Source organism: Salvelinus fontinalis, chromosome 30, assembly GCF_029448725.1.
Source record: "Salvelinus fontinalis isolate EN_2023a chromosome 30, ASM2944872v1, whole genome shotgun sequence".
In the NCBI taxonomy this organism is placed as follows: domain Eukaryota; kingdom Metazoa; phylum Chordata; class Actinopteri; order Salmoniformes; family Salmonidae; genus Salvelinus; species Salvelinus fontinalis.
In genome coordinates this window covers 27,454,629-27,472,905 of record NC_074694.1, presented here as the reverse complement: position 1 = coordinate 27,472,905, position 18,277 = coordinate 27,454,629, and the positions used below count along the sequence as shown (strand labels likewise).

The 18,277-nt window shown below is 45.8% G+C and overlaps 1 protein-coding gene across 6 annotated transcripts in view; it reads right to left on the bottom strand.

The window, feature by feature from the left end:
- Nucleotides 1-595: 595 nt before the first annotated feature.
- Nucleotides 596-18,277, bottom strand: part of trrap (transformation/transcription domain-associated protein) — an 82,493-nt gene continuing 64,811 nt past the window's right edge. For all 6 annotated transcript variants that reach the window (XM_055890241.1, XM_055890246.1, XM_055890245.1 and 3 more), the window contains 9 exons: nucleotides 16,643-16,733; nucleotides 16,070-16,269; nucleotides 14,706-14,967; nucleotides 11,054-11,279; nucleotides 10,736-10,953; nucleotides 8,592-8,776; nucleotides 8,241-8,444; nucleotides 4,958-5,152; nucleotides 596-2,327 (listed from right to left, as the gene is read on the bottom strand). In XM_055890241.1, the coding sequence (XP_055746216.1) occupies nucleotides 2,043-2,327; nucleotides 4,958-5,152; nucleotides 8,241-8,444; nucleotides 8,592-8,776; nucleotides 10,736-10,953; nucleotides 11,054-11,279; nucleotides 14,706-14,967; nucleotides 16,070-16,269; nucleotides 16,643-16,733 (1,866 nt within the window). In that variant the 3' untranslated portion in view covers nucleotides 596-2,042. The remainder of the gene's footprint in view (nucleotides 2,328-4,957; nucleotides 5,153-8,240; nucleotides 8,445-8,591; nucleotides 8,777-10,735; nucleotides 10,954-11,053; nucleotides 11,280-14,705; nucleotides 14,968-16,069; nucleotides 16,270-16,642; nucleotides 16,734-18,277) is intronic.

Genomic DNA, 18,277 nt, shown 5'->3' with positions numbered 1-18,277 from the left:
CATTTGCAGTATTAAAGACATGGTGTATGAGTGTGGAGAGCAGGCTGACAGTATAACTCAACGTAGGCCAGACCATACTGAGATATACGGACATGGATAAATCAGTCGCCAGGGGAGAGGCTGAGGCTGACCCCACCTCAGTAGTCTTCCCCTGGACTTCCATGGCAGGGAGGGGTGGCCAGGCACTGAGGAAAAACAAAATAAAAAAGGCAAACAAGGTTATTCTGCCTCCACATAACCCTCAGCGAAAATGTTAACAGGGATTTACTTGAAACTGGAGACCACCTAAATGTAGTGCTTTTCATTTTCAGTTATTTAGAATAGAAAAAAAACATTGTCCAAGTGTGGCACGATTGATTTATCTCCCTTTGTGCCAAGCATAATGTGTGCAATGTGAGAGGTAGCAACTGCAATGTAAGACGAGGTCTTTTTTTTCTGAAAGAAGTGTAATTTCATCAACTCTATTGTAACTGAATGGGCATGAGATGCACTGTCTGTATGTCTGGGTTGATATGTAATTCAAATCCAGGAAGTGTTTCTCTTTACCGTGAAATTGAATGGCAACACACAAATGAGGGTCTCCAGAAAATGGAAATTATTTAAAAGAGCATTTTATTAAAACAAAATGCATATTTACAAGGCAGGAGGTAACAATCCTTCAGTTGGTCGAAAAGCACTGTACCTTTACAAAATGGGGGATAACGCATACAAAAATATGTCAGTGTAGGCCATATAGGCTACTACAGACATGCTGTATGTATAGATACTGCTTACGGAGTACAGTGTGAGTCTTGAACCTGAACGCTTGAGTGCAAGACAGTTGCAATAGAACCAAAACCTAAAGTAAAAATGGCTTTTGAGTAGCTCGGACATTGTACAGTACACACACTCCAGGCAGTGAAAAGGAATGTCACGGCATAATTATTCACAAGAGCATTATATTCTACATTTTTTAGGGATATATATAAAAATGTCAAACACATAATTTGGTATTTAAATAAGGATACAAACTCAAAAAGAAGGACTTTAACATTGCGTTGTTGATTCACTGGAGTCAACCTGTAAACTTAGTAAAGACTCGTTGAGACTATCACAACGTCAACTGAAAATCATATGACCTCTACACAAAATGAGCATTATAAATCAGTACTGTACATTCTCCAATACTCCCTGGACTGTTTCATTTTCATGGAGGGATGATACACAACACACAGTAAGTCAAGTACAGAGAGGCGATGCAGAATAAACATGTGTCAGACTACGTTTGGTTCGAGTGCCTTAATTAGTTTCTCCATCATAGTGAGTTTCCTGATTAGCCTGGTTAAACAAGACTGAACGCGTCCAGACTGGTTTTACCAGGCTATTTCCTGATAACATGGGTACCTGACTGGTTCTGCAGTACTCAACTCCGCTACATCGTTCCCTTGCTTGCTACAGTAAAATCGCTGCATCCTTTCAACTTGAGACCAGGAAGCCCTCTTCAGAAATAATACCTGACAGAACCATTTCTACATGACAAAAGCATTTTCTTCACTTCCAGTTTACATCTTATGATTTCCTCTTTTCTGTGGCTCAATAGTGAAAGGAGCCTGTCACGCTATTCAGTGGCCAATGATGACATCTTATGGTTGTGTGATCAGCATAAGCAATAAGGCCCGAGGGGGTGTGGTATATGGCCAAAATACCACGGCTAGGGCAGTTCTTATGCACGACGCAAGGGGGCGTGCTTGGATACAGCCCTTAGCCACGGTTCAGTATATTGGACATATGCCACCAACCCCCGAGGTGCCTTATTGCTATTATAAACTGGTCACCAACATAATTAGGGCAGTAAATATAAATATTTTGTCATACCCGAGGTATAAGGTCTGATATACCACGGCTGTCTGTCAATCAGCATCCAGGGATCGAACCACCCTGTTTATAATGTGCATTAGTACCCCCTCATTTCATAGGTTTTATCATGTCCATTGTCTTCTTCATCTTTCCCCCCGCTCTTCTCCCCCTCACAACCAGGGCTGCCAGGCATCTCCTCTCCCCCCTTATAGCCAGGGGTGCCAGGCAGGGTCCATGCGACAGAGGTTGTCCAGGCTGTTGGCAGCAGCCACGAGGGTGTTGACCTTTGACTCCCCTCCCTCGAACTGGGCCAGGTTGTGGAGCCTGGTCATTATGGCCGTCACAGCCTTCTGCACCAGGGACACTAGCTGCTGGGAGTCCATGTTCTCAGGCTGGCCTGCTGGGGACAGGGGCATGGACGTGTCCTCCTGGGTCTTCTTGTGCCACGCAATGATCTCGTCACGGAGCACCGCCTTCAGGATGCCGTCCACCTAGTGGGGGAGAAGGAGAGAACAGAGAATGACGGGGAGCAGCAAAATGCATCGTGCGCTCTAGCAATACTATTTATGGGAACCTAACTATGAATTCACACTAATTCAGGAACCAGGAGATACTGTGAGAACATGCCATACTGAAACCACTGCGTATTGTTAACTCACTATGTTGGGTAGGGCTATACACAGCAGCCATATAAACTATACAGAGGCCACAATACTAGCTAACCACCTAGCTGGGTACTCGGCCTTCTCCACTCATTGTGCCCACTTTATGGTGTGTTGAGGGCCTGATTGTCAGAACAACTGTCTCCTCTCCCAGTAAGTACAGTGGGGCAAAAAAGTATTTAGTCAGCCACCAATTGTGCAAGTTCTCCCACCTAAAAAGATGAGAGGCCTGTAATTTTCATCATAGGTACACTTCAACTATGACAGACAAAATTAGAAGAAAAAAAATCCAGAAATTCACATTGTAGGATTTTTAATGAATTTATTTGCAAATTATGGTGTAAAATAAGTATTTGGTCACCTACAAACAAGCAAGATTTCTGGCTCTCACAGACCTGTAACTTCTTCTTTAAGAGGCTCCTCTGTCCTCCACTCGTTACATGTATTAATAGCACCTGTTTGAACTTGTTATCAGTAGAAAAGACACCTGTCCACAACCTCAAACAGTCACACTCCAAACTCCACTATGGCCAAGACCAAAGAGCTGTCAAAGGACACCAGAAACAAAATTGTAGACCTGCACCAGGCTGGGAAGACTGAATCTGCAATAGGTAAGCAGCTTGGTTTGAAGAAATCAACTGTGGGAGCAATTATTAGGAAATGGAAGACATACAAGACCACTGATAATCTCCCTCGATCTGGGGCTCCACGCAAGATCTCACCCCGTGGGGTCAAAATTATCACAAGAACGGTGAGCAATAATCCCAGAACCACACGGGGGGACCTAGTGAATGACCTGCAGAGAGCTGGGACCAAAGTAACAAAGCCTACCATCAGTAACACACTACGCCGCCAGGGACTCAAATCCTGCAGTGCCAGACGTGTCCCCCTGCTTAAGCCAGTACATGTTCAGGCCCGTCTGAAGTTTGCTAGAGAGCATTTGGATGATCCAGAAGAAGATTGGGAGAATGTCATAGGGTCAGATGAAACCAAAATATAACTTTTTGGTAAAAACTCAACTCGTCGTGTTTGGAGGACATAGAATGCTGAGTTGCATCCAAAGAACACCATACCTACTGTGAAGCATGGGGGTGGAAACATCATGCTTTGGGGCTGTTTTTCTGCAAAGGGACCAGGACGAGTGATCCGTGTAAAGGAAAGAATGAATAGGGCCATGTATCGTGAGATTTTGAGTGAAAACCTCCTTCCATCAGCAAGGGCATTGAAGATAAAACGTGGCTGGGTCTTTCAGCATGACAATGATCCCAAACACACCGCCCGGGCAACGAAGGAGTGGCTTCGTAAGAAGCATTTCAAGGTCCTGGAGTGGCCTAGCCAGTCTCCAGATCTCAACCCCATAGAAAATCTTTGGAGGGAGTTGAAAGTCCGTGTTGCCCAGCAACAGCCCCAAAACATCACTGCTCTAGAGGAGATCTGCATGGAGGAATGGGCCAAAATACCAGCAACAGTGTGTGAAAACCTTGTGAAGACTTACAGAAAACGTTTGGCCTCTGTCATTGCCAACAAAGGGTATATAACAAAGTATTGAGATAAACTTTTGTTATTGACCAAATACTTATTTTCCACCATAATTTGCAAATAAATTCATTAAAAATCCTACAATGTGATTTTCTGGATTTTTTTCTCTCATTTTGTCTGTCATAGCTGAAGTGTACCTATGATGAATATTACAGGCCTCTCTCATCTTTTTAAGTGGGAGAACTTGCACAATTGGTGGCTGACTAAATACTTTTTTGCCCCACTGTATGTGTAACCGCCCCCCTCACCAAAGAAAGCAGTGGCCTCTGGGATACGTCTCTAGCTCTGTGTGTGTGTGTGTGTGTGTGTGTGTGTGTGTGTGTGTGTGTGTGTGTGTGTAACTCTAGCTCTCTGTGTGCGCATCTCTGCACGCCCTCCATCCAAAAGTCCCTGTCTTCAACATCCCAGTTTGTTCACCTCCAGAAGGAAGCAGCCCCTCTCCTCTCCGGCTGTAGCTACAGGATGAAGCTATACATAGACATATAGCTGCCTGCCTGATGCCCTATCATTACAGGACCAACATAGATATACAGCCCTCCTCCTGCCACAGCTGGGACTGAGGCGGAGGCTGTTGTTTTTGTTTTGATACGCTTCAGTGAATTTCCCTCCAAGTTTACATTTGTGGGATGTAAAACACCCACACAGAATAACATCCATCAAGAATTATAGTGTCTAAATTAAGACAAGAATTGAGAAACGCGTCCACTCACACTAACTTAATTCAAGTGTATGGTTCTACCAGTGAGTTCTACACGGTGCACAGCAGTGGTCTACCGCTGTAAAGGAGAATTCTCACCAACCATGGCTTCAATTTAAACTGTGATATGCCGATTCATTATTTTTGTCCAATAAACATAGCTAACAAACCATGAAAGTAATTTGCTGTTGTGCAACAGGTGTGTGCTTGTTGTCGGGCCTACCTTGAAGTTGGGTTGAGCAAAGCAGCGTGCCACAGCAATCATGGAGGCGGTGAGGGGGCCAGAGACGCCGATGGTGGTCAGGAACTCTGAGATGTTGGGCGTCAGACGGAAGGGCACGGGCCGGTTGGCATCCAGGTCACCAGTGGCATCGTTGATGTCAAAGCGGAAGTAAGACACATTCAGCTTCCCCGTGTCCTGTTGGAGGAGATAAGTATGACAGTTAGGATGTGTGTGTGCGTGCGTCTGCACTTCCTGATATGGCCTAATACAGTGCATTTGTAAAGTATTCAAACCCCTTGACTTTTTCCACGTTTTGTTACAGCCTTATTCTAAAATGGATTAAATTAAACACTTTCCTAATCAATTTACCCACAATACTCCATAATGAAAGTAAGAAACAGATTTAGCATCATGCTGTGGGGATGTTTTTCATATCCCTTTCAGTCTTTGATGAAAACCTGCTCCAGAGCGCTCAGGACCTCAGGTGTACCTTCGCCCCAGTCTAACAGGACAACAACCCTAAGCACACAGGCAAGACAACGCAAAAGTGGCTTCGGGACATATCTCTGAATGTCCTTGAGTGGCCCAGCCAGATCCCAGACTTGAACATCTCTAGAGAGACCTAAAAATAGCTGTGCAGCGACACTCCCCATCCAACCTGACAGAGCTTGAGCGGATCTGCAGAGAAACTCGCCAAATACAGGTTAGCCAAGCTTGTAGCGTCATACCAAGAAGACTCTAGGGCCTAGGCTGTAATCGATGCCAAAGGTGCTTCAACAAAGGACTGAGTAAAGGGTCTGAATACTGATGTAAAATGTGATATTTCAACAACAACAAAAATGTAATACATTTGCAAATGTCTAAAAACCTGTTTTTTCTTTCTCATTATGGGGTATTGTGTGTAGATTGATGAGGGGGGGGGGGGGGACACACACAATTTCATCCATTTTAGAATAAGGCTATAACCTAACAAAACGTGGAAAAAGTCAAGGGGTCTGAAAACTCCCCGAATGCACTGTAGATTCCAGTCTGGATTCCACCGTGTACGATCACTAAGACAAGTCATCTATAAACATTCTCCTGAGGTATTCTCTATGGACATGTTACTCCTGTATAGAACCCATGGACAGGATACAGCTGCCTTCCAGTAAAGTGTGTGTTTAACTACAAAATGGCTGCTTTTATTGATCTGCCATAGACAGAGCACCATAAAACAACATATCACCCCAAGCACATCCATAATCCCGCCATCCCTCTTTCTCTGTCGAGTTAAGTATATACAGCAGGACTTTGTCTTTAAGCCTGCGTTTGTGTAAAGAGGGACCCGTATGATGTATGAAGAGCAAAGAGCATTCTGGGAAGATAAGCTGTTTATGGGAGAAAGTGAGTGTGCTTATGACAGCTTTATAGCAAAAGCATTTAAAAAAAAAAAAAATTCAGTCTCTCAAAGCTATGGCCTTGAGCCAACAGGGTTAGATGCTAGACCCCAGGAGGATCAGAGAAGCTCAGAGAGAAACTCCTTTGGCTCCGGACTGAGGCAGGGTCCTGAATAATAACACATTAACAGGTGACTGCTAATCCACTTTGACGCTGTATCAATAGACTGAGTCAACACAATACGAGGGAGGTGACATACAATCCATACTCTGAGGATGGGGGCATGCAGAGGCCAAACCATCTCAATGCACTATGTTAGAAAAGTTGACTATTCTAGGGGTAAAATATGGGGTTATTGGGGTGTTTATTAGGGCTAGGCTAGTGGTTACACATGTCAGTAATGTCCTTGATATGCTGGTGTCAGTGTGCGTGCGTGCGCGTGCGTGCGTGTAATCCTGCCTGTGTCTAATGGGATCTATGGCGTGGAACAGGCAGAGAGGGGGCTTAATGCGTCCGCTTAGCTGCCCAGTGAAACGCCTGTCAGCAGATCATAGAAGAGGAGAGGGGAAAGGAGAGAAGGCTGTCCGTCTGTTCCACACAATCATCTTTAATAATGACTTTCAGAGATGTACTCTCTGCCCTCCGAACGGACTGCGTGTGTACCACTGCTCTGGTGCGACACACACACACTGGCTCTTTATATTGAATGGTCTCTGATAGCAGAGCAAAGAGTCGGAATAAGACTGACTGTCAAAACAGCATCGTCCCATAGAGGCTCACTGACTGACAGGGCTGCATTGATGTCATAGAGAGGAAGTCATGCATATTACCAGTCAGAGCGATGCTCATCTCTAATGAATCTAAGGGTCTAGGAGGAACATCTCCATACTGAATTAGTCTCCTTGACATGAATCCTCCTTTGACAGACTGCTTCAAATTCCCTTCAGCATGTGTCCTTGGCTGGGTTAGGTGTGTGTGTGTGTGCACGCTTTTATGAGTGTGAGTATGCGTTTATCTGTGTGTGTGTGTGTGTGTGTGTGTGTGTGTGTGTTAGGGTTGGGCGGTAAACCATATTTTACTATATACCGGGAGAAATGCACGGACCAGCTACATTTTTTTCACTTTACCTTCCATAACGGTATTTCAATGTTTGGTTTGTAAAAATGTGATACGCAACTTCGGCGAATGTAATGTTAGTTTTTATAGTTAACGCTGTTTGCTACTCGAGTCGTCTTTCTCTCTCTCCTGCTGCATGCCCTGCCCCTGTCACTCAAAGAGAGCAGTTGCTCAATCACGGTATCTTCTAAATCAGAGAGGACTAGGCGAAGCATGAATGTTTGATAGCTACATAAGGTAAGAAAACATGTAATGTAACATCGAATTAGGGTCCCCTGGAAACACTGACCGACACTTTGCTTCCTACCCTCTCAATAATTCCTCCCTGGCTTATTCATTCGGTGTCATGTCAAAACAATGTTTTAAGGTGCTGCCCACTATATATAAACTATAGTTTATCATTATATTTCTATGACTCCAACAGTTCACCAATTAACTAGGCCTAGTTTTTTTTGTCAATATCACATAGCCCTGCGTGGCAGTGTGGAAATGAACACAAACATGCAAGAAATGCAGAAATGTATGAAAATTGTTGTTTGAAGTTGGATTGAACAGTACAAAACAATCAGAATGGAGAAAGACCCATTGAAATAATTTAGGATGTATGTGTTGCCACCCTGGGGTCATGAACTACCCATAAAGCATATTCAGAACTCTTATTATTAAAAAACATAAAATACCATCAAGATTTGAAAAATCGTGATATGATATTTTGGCAATGTCACCCAGCCCTAGTGTGTGTGTGTATGTCCAGGTGTGTGTGTGTGTGTGCTCATCTCTCTCCCCCTACCTGTGCTATCTGCAGCATCTCAGGGTTGAGGCGGTTGAGGTGTAACATGAATTCAGCCAGGCCGATGAGAGACAGCTGGATGGTGAACATCTTTCTGAAGGTCCAGTAGTCTGTAGCGTTGGGGAAGGTGTGTAACGCCCACTCCCTCAGCATGCTGCGAGGTACCATGTTCCCCTGCACCTCCTTCAGAATGTCACGCAGCACCTGGTGGGGACAGGGGAGGTTAGAGTCAGAGGGAGTGTGTCTGTGTGTTCCAGACAGTACCTGGTGGCTGGCCAGTGTGCCACTAGCCTGTACAGTAGCCAGGTGGTCGTTGTATGTGTGTCTCCATGCGTATGTTCCAGACAGTACCTGGTGGCTGGCCTGTGTGCCTCTAGCCTGTACAGTAGCCAGGCGGTCGTAGTAGCGTGAGATGGGGTTGTCGTGCTCAATGCCTTTCTTGGCACAGCGTTGCTTATAGATCTCCACCAGAGACAGAGATGATGGGTTGTCCTCTACCAGACGCATCTGAGGAGACACAGCTACCACCCTGGGGACTGGAGAGATAGGAAGGGGGAGAGTAAGCACAATTTAATAACATGGTAAACTGATTACACACATCAATACACTGTATACAACCTAACCTTGGAGGACGAGGGAGAAAGCCACCTCGATACAACATTGCAATACTAAACATCTACATTTTCCAAGGGAAAACAAGCCATCTTCATTTCAATACACTGTGTAAAGTAAACTAGTACACCCAACACTGCACAGCAGGTCTACATATCTAACCTAAGATGTGTCAACACAAGAGGTTTAGGGCTCCTGTGGGTCATAATGTAACACTAGGGTTACTAGAGGTTCAGAGGACAGAACATGGAATATAATCACACCCACGGAAACATTCACATAACATGGGAAACCACCAACTGAACACTACCATTTCACTTAGAGGGAATGAGTAGAGGGACCACAGAAGTCCATATTCCCTCTTAAACAACCCAATCAGTCGCTGAGAGGGAGAGTGGGCAAACATCTGGATGGAAGGAAAACTCTGGGGGAGGACAGGAAAGGAAATTGTGTATACAATGGGATTGTGAGAGTCTCTCCCATCCCCCTCTAATGTATAACCCATCTATTTAATCTACACTGAGTGTACAAAACATTAAGAACACCTGCTCTTTCCATGACAGACTGACCAGGTAAAAGCTATGATCCCTTAATTTTTAAGGCTTGAGCCAGGGATTGTGTATGTGTGCCGTTCAGAGGGTGAATGGGCAAGACAAGTTTTAAGTGCCTTTGAATGGGGTATGGTAGTAGGTGCCAGGCGCACCGGTTTGTATCAAGAACTGCAACGCTGCTGGGTTTTTCACACGCAACAGTTTCCCTTGTTTAACAAGAATGGTCCACCACCCAAAGGACATCCAGCCAACTTGACACAACTGTGGGAAGCATTGGAGTCAACATGGGCCAGTATCCCTGTGGAATACTTGACACCTTGTAGAGTCCATGCCCTGACAAATTGAGGCTGTTCTGAGGGCAAAAAGGGGTTGTGCAACTCAATATTGGGAAGGTGTTCCTAAAGTTTTGTACACTCAGTCTCTCCAATGTCTCTCTAATGTCTATCCCATCTCTTCAGATCAGAGCAGATGAAAGGAAAGACATGAGCCCTCTTATTCTATTTTGAAATGCACTTCTTTAGGTCATCAGACCAGAAGAATGTAGCACCCCCATGAAGATGCTCTTGATCCCTGACCTGGAAGTGGTTCACCACAATACTGATAAATCAATCACAGAAAGGCAATTTAGATTCAATCTCCCAGCCAGCCTCCCGTGGGAATAACCTTGCATCTTATTTCATTCACTCACTCACAGATTCTCTGCCCTGACACATGTCGACAATTCACCTCAATTTCATTTCTCCCATTCCTCTCTCCTCTGCCATATTTTTCTTTAAAGAAAACCGCATGTACAGTACAGCTAAAGAGGTTGCTAGGATTTAAACATCACCCGCCTGCCTTATCGGACTGTATAGACATGCCCTTGGAAAAACAGTTTAGACTGAGCTACACTTGACATTTCTACTCGCTTCTTGAATTCTCTATTCCTGGGTTAAGAGCCCAAGATACAGAGAGAAGAGATTTTAGACTGCCTGTCAAAAAAACTGACCTGACAAGAAGAAAATGAGAGAAACAGATAGCCCAGACAGACCTGTAGAATGATATATGAAAGAGGAGAGTCAAACAGGAAAGGGAAGGAGAGACCAGACAGACCTGTAGAGTGATATATGAAAGAGCAGAGTCAGAGAGGAAAGGGAAAGAGAGACCAGACAGACGTAAAACAATAGTCCAGAGAGTTGTCCCAGGAATAATGTGTGTCTCTTGGCGGTCTGAGACTAGAGACGGTGGAGAGAGCTAGGCCAGTGTGTGTCATACCTGTAAAGAAGAGGTGTCTCTTGGTGGTCTGAGAGAGACTAGAGACGGTGGAGAGAGCTAGCCCAGTGTGTGTCATACCAGTAAAGAAGAGGTGTCTCTTGGTGGTCTCCTTCCTCTTCTCCAGACAGGGGTTGAGCAGCCTCAGTAGCTGCAGGACCCTCTCCTCCCTGCGGGACTCAGTCAGACAGGCATCGTTCATCACCAGGTAGGGGTAGATCTTCCCATTGTGACCTCTGATGTAGAGACGTCGTGCTGCCGTGTTGTGTTTCTGGACTATCTCCACTCTGGGCATGAACCTGAAGGAAACGCACAGACACACAGTTAGTACCTGTAGGTAATGAATGTGTAACACTTGTGTGTGCGGGCTCTCTTTATATAAACGTGCACCCTCCTCACCGTGCGATCTTGATGTAATAGTGTGTGGGTTTGGGCATGAGGAACTCCCCAGGGATCTCCACCTCGGCGGTCTGGGCTGAGAAGTTGCTGAGGAAGCGGCACTTCTCTTCGATCAGGAAGAACTTGGGCAGCTGCTTGGTCTTGGCCTCCAGGATCTTGATCCACTTCTTGAGCTTAGAGATGAGGTTGTGGAGCTTCATGGAGCCAGGCACGCTGAAGTCAAAGTCTGCATGGAGACAGATGACCAGCAGGAGGTTATTATTAAGTGGAGGTAGACAACCTGTTAGATTAGAAAGAAGCCAACACCAAAGCCTAGACTGACAAGTATGAAAATCAAGGTTTGGGTTCAAATGGCTTATCTATTAAGGGTCAAAGAGAAATAAAAAATGGTTAGATTTCGACGGATGGATATAAGGCAATAAGATAAATGATCAATGACAGTAAAGCTGAGACTGAAAAGAACCAATACGTAAGAAGCAGAAATAAGAGCTTCGTTGCCATATCAACCAAAGTGCTGTACGTTTTCCACCCAGTCCCCCATGGAGGTAGTCTACTGATATAATCACAAGGGTTTACATTTCATATTCAAGTCACAACTGACATTGTGCATATTCTTGGGAGGGAACGGTAGAACAAAAGGTGCAAGCAGAAAGGGAGCCACGGTGATGGCCCCAGGACATCTTTATCAAGCAGGTACAAACCTGCTCCATTATTACAAGCCTGTTGTGCTCTGCTTGTTGTAATGAAACCATGAAAGTGTATCAGAGAATGAAAGGCCTTGCCATTTCAAACCCCTTTCTGAGTGAACTCTTACACTTTAAATAAACCTTTATAAAAAATCCAATGTTCCTTCATAGCATCCATTTTACCTGTTTGCTAGCCTAGGGGAAATGGTGAATTAGGCTAGTCTTGTTGAATTGCCAATGATTCAGCAGCATAAAAGTATATATTACCTACAAATAGAATACATGAACTGTGTCTTAATTTTACAAGAATTCATTACCGTCTCAATTGTTTTGTGATGTAAAAGGCAGGTAAAAATAGGAAATAATAGGAGAGCTGAAAATATCACGTTGACACATTGGAGCTTGGCCATATAGTGGTAACTGAGTCAGAGCAGAAGTAAGGAGAGCTATTTTAGCTCCTTTTTTCTCTGACCACTGATCAGTCATCTCATGCTTCTGTGAACAACAAGCCCCCTTCTCTCGGATCCATAGTCTCCTAAAACAGCTACCTTCTCCCTGACCGGAGACTGGAACACTAGGAGGCATGTAACTCTCCCTCTTCCAGCTCCCTCTGCTCTCAGCCCCCCCCCCCCCCCACCCCCTCATAACCAGAGAACCACAGTGGTCGGTGGTCCGTCTCTATAAATAGCCCCTAGACTTTATCGCAGCAGCAGGAGCAGCAGTCTCAGGCGAGTTATACTCAGTGGTTTGTTCAGCTATAGATGTTACGGCTGGATGGCCACTGGTTGGCTGACCTCACCTCAGAGCCAATCAGTCTCATACAACAACAGCGGTGCAGAAGGCTACTGGTGCGATTGTGTGTTGAACTGCTATATTTGTTATTGATAAAAATAGAAAATGTGTTGAGAGTCCGGTAGATTCAGTGCAAGGGGACTTATTCCTGTATGTTCACCTGCACAAACCATCAGACAAAATAAGAAAATCCTACCAGAGTGTTTCTCATAGCCAAGTAAAATGTCCTTTTACAGAAAACAGTTATTTCAGTGTGAAAATTGTTTGAAAAACTCAAGAGCATTCACATTCCATGTGGCCAATGTACTGTAGTTTGAGAGCCTGACAGAGATAGGTGAAAATATTGCAGCTGAAAACATGCGCTGGCTGCTGTGAACAGTGAAGTTATTTAAAATATTTTTTCCAGGGTTCTGACAAGCAGAGAGCTTTGGAGTGAATCCATTTATAAAACAGTACCTCGTGCAAAGAGCATTCCCCATAATTGGATTTGAATGCCCCCCCCCCCCCCAGTCCCCTCTGACTAATGTTATGTGTGCGCACATAAACACAGATTTTCCAGCCCACAAACCCAGGGAAAGCGAGGGAGGGAGCGGGTAACGCGGCGAGGTTGGTTGCTCGGCAGCAGCAGAAGTGCGGGGCTGTAAACCCTGTTTGTTCCGCTCCGGAGGCTTGTCGGGTTTCTCTGCGGCGCTCGGTTGGCGTGGGCACAGCTGGGGAGCGACGGCCGGTCGCCTGGCAGGCACCCTTTGAGTCGGAGCTCCGGTGACGCCTGGCCGAGCCAACACAGCTGGCACCCAGTACCCACACATCTGGTAACATGAATGAATGCCACACGCTCCCCTTCTACCGCTTTCCAGCTCTCTCATAGGCTCGTGTTCCTAATTTTCAATTTCTCCATTACTCAATTATCTTTCCCTCTTTTGTATTTTATTTTCATTCTCTTGCTCTCTATTCTCTGGCCCTCTCTCCCTGCCCAGTCAACATGCAGTACCTTAGCCAGACACATTAGCTCAGCTAGCCTCTCCAGTCTGGTGGAGGGGAAAACAGAAGTGGAAAACAGGGGGAACAGAGGGAGGCCAGGGAATGAGCAACTCTGTGTATATTCAGTCATACAGTGTTGAGAAGAGGGCCAGAGGAGAGGAGGGAGAGTTGTGTGGACACAGGGAAGGAGTTAGAGGTTGAAGCAGAGATTCTTAGTTTAAACCAGTGGCCAGGGAACTGAACTGTGGTTAACATACTATTTCCAAAAAATAATAATTTGTTTTTTTAGAAATGTCTCTACGGGAGCTAGTCTGCACCTGTCTGTTGCATTCCTAAGTAGAATATAAATACATACTCAGGAGGATGAGGGTCTGTCTCATGGGTCGCTGACTAACATGCACAAATACATGCATACGAGCGATAAACGGACCACTTCATGATTCAATTTAACTTCTGCATAACTGTTCATGGTATTGTTATGAAAGCAGTATGTGGTAGGCTGATGATTTTAGTTACAACAGTTGCTGAGGTCAAATACAAAGGCCACAATAATAAAAAATGGCTGCAGTTTTTCAATAGTTTCTCTTACTGCTATTAAACATCCATCAGTTCAAACTGAACTCTCATTGGAGCTCCAGTATCAGTAAGTTTTGTTCTTCTCCACATGCTGTGCCTGTATGTACCCAAATGACCGCTAAACAGGCCTGGAGGGCAAGTCGGTGGGTTGGATTAGCAGAGCTGTGTAATGCCTGTGTAATCAACACCCCAAACCAGCCCAGCAAACACGCACACACACACACACACACACACACACACACACACACACACACACACACACACACACACACACACGTCAGCCCTCCATTAAATCAAATCATCTGGTTCAGAAGCCCCAATTACGTTCCGGAACACCACTGTTCTGTTGTTTCTGCCTGGTGAAAAATAACCCTGGCCTGCTGATGCACACAGCGTGGCTACATCTGGCAGCTTGGTTGTCTGGCTATGGCTAGAATGAGACGGAGCACTGCATAAGGAATAGGGGGTGATTTGAGATTTACCCCTAGATTCCTATGGGTCAACACTGTTGGTAAGATTCCAAAAGTGAGTTATATTTCTTAAAAATAAAATCAATAACAGGGAAATAATTAACCTAGCAGAAGCGACAAACTACATGAGGTTAGAGCAGTGTGTACCTGTGGTGAACTGTCCCTTCATCTTCTGGAAGACCGGGTCCTGAGCGGTGGCCTGGGCTCGGCGGGCGAGTGACTCGGACGCCGCGCTGGAGAACATGGTGGAAACGTTGGAGACGTTCTCCAGCCCCACGCCAAAAGTGCTCACCAGCTTCTTGACGAAGTTCAGAGTGTGCGGCGTGATCTTGGCGTCCGACACGGCGCCGCTCTTCTCGAACGCCACCGAGTAGCACTTAAACAGACCCTGCTGGAGCTGTCTCAGGACCTGGAAGGGAAGGGGGGAGGAAGATATTGATCATGAACATGTATAATACACTGTTTGTGACCCCAGAAATGCCGGCAGTGAGCAAAATATGCCACCCACAAGCTCACCATACTCCCCTAATCCGCCAACCCTCCCTCCTTTTCCAATAGTTCCCCCCTACTGAAAACTCCTCTCCCCAGGCAGGTGCATCCAGGTGAGGTTGTTCCCACGGTGTTCCTCTGTCCAGGTTTAACCAATGGAACGGACTGCAGCGCTGCGCCTTCTGTGAGCCCCTCGAGCGAAGACATTACTACACCCCCCCCCCCTCTCATGGCTAAAGCACTTTGCAGCACCGCCAAGTTGCATTTGGAAGCTTGTGTTGTCAGCTCTCTCCCGATTTATTGAAACCTTGACTGACATTTCTACAGGGGGGTAGGATATAGTGTTCTAGATGAGGGAGTGATTCCAGACGAGGTTGCAGAAAGTGTTTCAGAAAAAAAGAGTTAATCCTCTGTGTAAATGTTGCGTTCACTGACAGTCATTTCCATTTTCCAATCTGTAAGCTCGCTGTGTTGGAGGTCGGATGGAAAAGTCGCAGTTTAGCTTCGTCATGTCAGAAACATGACAGAGCCCTTCCTTCAACAGGGCTTCAGACTACTCCGGTAGAAAGGAGCACTGGACTGAACAGATGTGGCTAATGGTAGTGGTAGAAAAGAGGAGGACAGATGAGTGCTTGGGTGTGTAGGAGGACAGGGAATGGGCAGCTCTGTGTGTGTGTACTCAGTCATACAGCGTTGACAAGAGAGCCATAGGAGAGGGAGAGTTATGTGGACACAGGGAAGGAGTTGGAGGTTAATGCAGAGTTTTCTTGTTTAAACCAGTGGCCAGGGAACTGAACTGTGGTTAAACCTGGCTGTTAACGTACTATTTCCAAAAAAATAAGAATTTGTTTAGAAATGTCTCTACGGGGGCCAGTCTGCACCGGTCTTTCCGTTGCGTTCCTGAGTAGAATATAAATAAATACTCAGGAGGATGACGGATTCATGGGTCGCTGACTAACACAGTCCACTAACACACACAACCTCTCACCACCATCCCAGGTGACCAGGTGCCCCTGCCTCACCTCTTCGTGCCAGTTCTCTCTGAACCAGACCATCTGGTCCACAATGCCCTCCAGAGAGGAGAGCAGGGTGGGGTGCAGCTCTCTCTGCATGTGCATGATCCTGCTGCAGCGCCACATAGGGGCCGTGGCCCTGATGGGGCCTGGGTCGGACGCCGAGTGGGTCTGGGCCCCCACCGAACTGGGCTGCTGCTGGCCCGAGTCTAGAAAGGAGAGGAGGAAGAGGTGGGGAGAAAGAAAAACGAGGTGTGAAGACAGTGGAGGCAGAATCGAGGGGTAGTGATGTGAGAAAGATGAGTAGATAAAAGAAAAGGCGTTAGGAGGCAAAAAGACAATGAGTTCTAAAATGCACTTCAAAGCCTGCAAAACAAAGTCATAGCTTTGTTTGATAAACGCTTTTCTTTAAGAAGAAGTCAGTGAGCTAGAACACTCCTGTATCTACAAGGTGAATACATAAATACCCTACTCAACAGTAGCGCCGCTTTTAAACACAGTCACACCCTTCGTGTCCAAAAGGGGACATAACATCACCATTAATGTTCAAACCGTGTTGAAATCGGCACGCACACAACTTACCGCTCTTGTAGCGTTCCCTCTGCTCTATCTTGAGCGTCAGGTAGAGGGTGCGGATGGGGAAGTAGACTGCCTGGGGGTACACTCGTCCCACCTAGCAGACAGAGGGGGGGGGGGGTCAGATTACCATTCAAAGAAGAAGCTACCCTCAGAGATCTCACTGCACACAGGAGAGGAGCGTACGCTGCAGAGAATCCCAAAGAATATCAAACATTGATACCCTGCAAGCAGCTCTGTAATGTGTAATGGAGATGGAGTTATGATATGAAACCCTGGAGGGTATTTCAGGTTCCAACAACTCTAAATTTGGAGGGTTACCTTGGCCTAGACTGCTCGAGACTGACCTAAGTTCAGCGGCATTACTTTTTTCCGCAAACTAACTATACACTCCATGATCTACATTTCTACAGACGTCATCAAGACGGCTCAGAAAACCAAACGCGATTTAACACAAACACTCCAGGGAATAAACAGGATGGATGTAAGAGTTTGACAGGTAGAAGGCCATAGGTGTGAGCTCAGCACCTTTCGCTAGGTGGGAGATAGAACGGCGATCAACTCAACACACAGGAGTTATGCACAGTGACAGTGAGGCCTTGATGACAGAGACAACAAGGTGGTTGAGCCCAGACCACAGCACCTCTCAGGCCCCATTAGACTGACACCCTACACCCCTGTTCCCCTACCCTGCTGACAGAGGGGTGAGGAGTAACCTGTAGGTGTAAAGAGACACCTCGCTAACCCTGGCTCAGCCTCCCATTAACAGTACAGAGGAGCACAGAGGGAGGGCTATGCTGGGTGATGGAGAGGAGGATGGAGGGGGGTGGAGGGATGGATAGATAAGTGGCAGCTTAGCAGGGCATTAAAGATGAGGCAGAAGGAGAGAAAGGAGGAGGAGCGTAAGGAGAGATCAGGCTCTTAATGGGAGATGAAGGATGTTATATTTTGGAGGGGGATTAGATTCGCTGTAGGACTGTTAACGCTGTGATTCATCTCTCCTCTGCCCCTCAGGGTTAACCTTCATTAATATTTCACTGTCTGTTTTTAAAGCATCCCGCCGTGCGGCCGCCGCCCACAACACTAAATTATTCAGCGTCGCTAAGATAAAGGCTTCCATCCATTAAAGGTGCTTTCCTGCTTTTCTCTTTTACAGACAGTCAACCTTTTACCCTTCACTCATCATATGGTGAGGAGGAAGACAGACGGGCGACAAAATGCTTCACCCATCCATTCCCCAAATACCAAACTCCAAAAGCCATTCATAAACCTCTCCATGATCTCTCCATTACCTTAATAAGCTACAAAAAGGTTGAGAAACCATGATTTAATAACTAAACAAACCATATTTATATCCCATTAAGCACATGATATGGGCTTGACTGACTAGCCTTAGAATAGCGTGTTTCCACTTCATGTGAGAGATTATCTTTAAATCTCTTCGCTCCCTCTTCTCCCACCCTCGCTGTCTCTTCTCTCCCATTTCCCGCTCTACTGGGTGGATAAGGGGTGTTTGATGTAGCCAAATAGTCTTTGAAGTTCCCACCTCTCAATTGCTCGGAAATAATACTCCATTAACGGAAAGCAAATTAGTCCCTTACTTTATTTGTCAGCTCTGTTCCTGCACTGCGGATGAGTTTG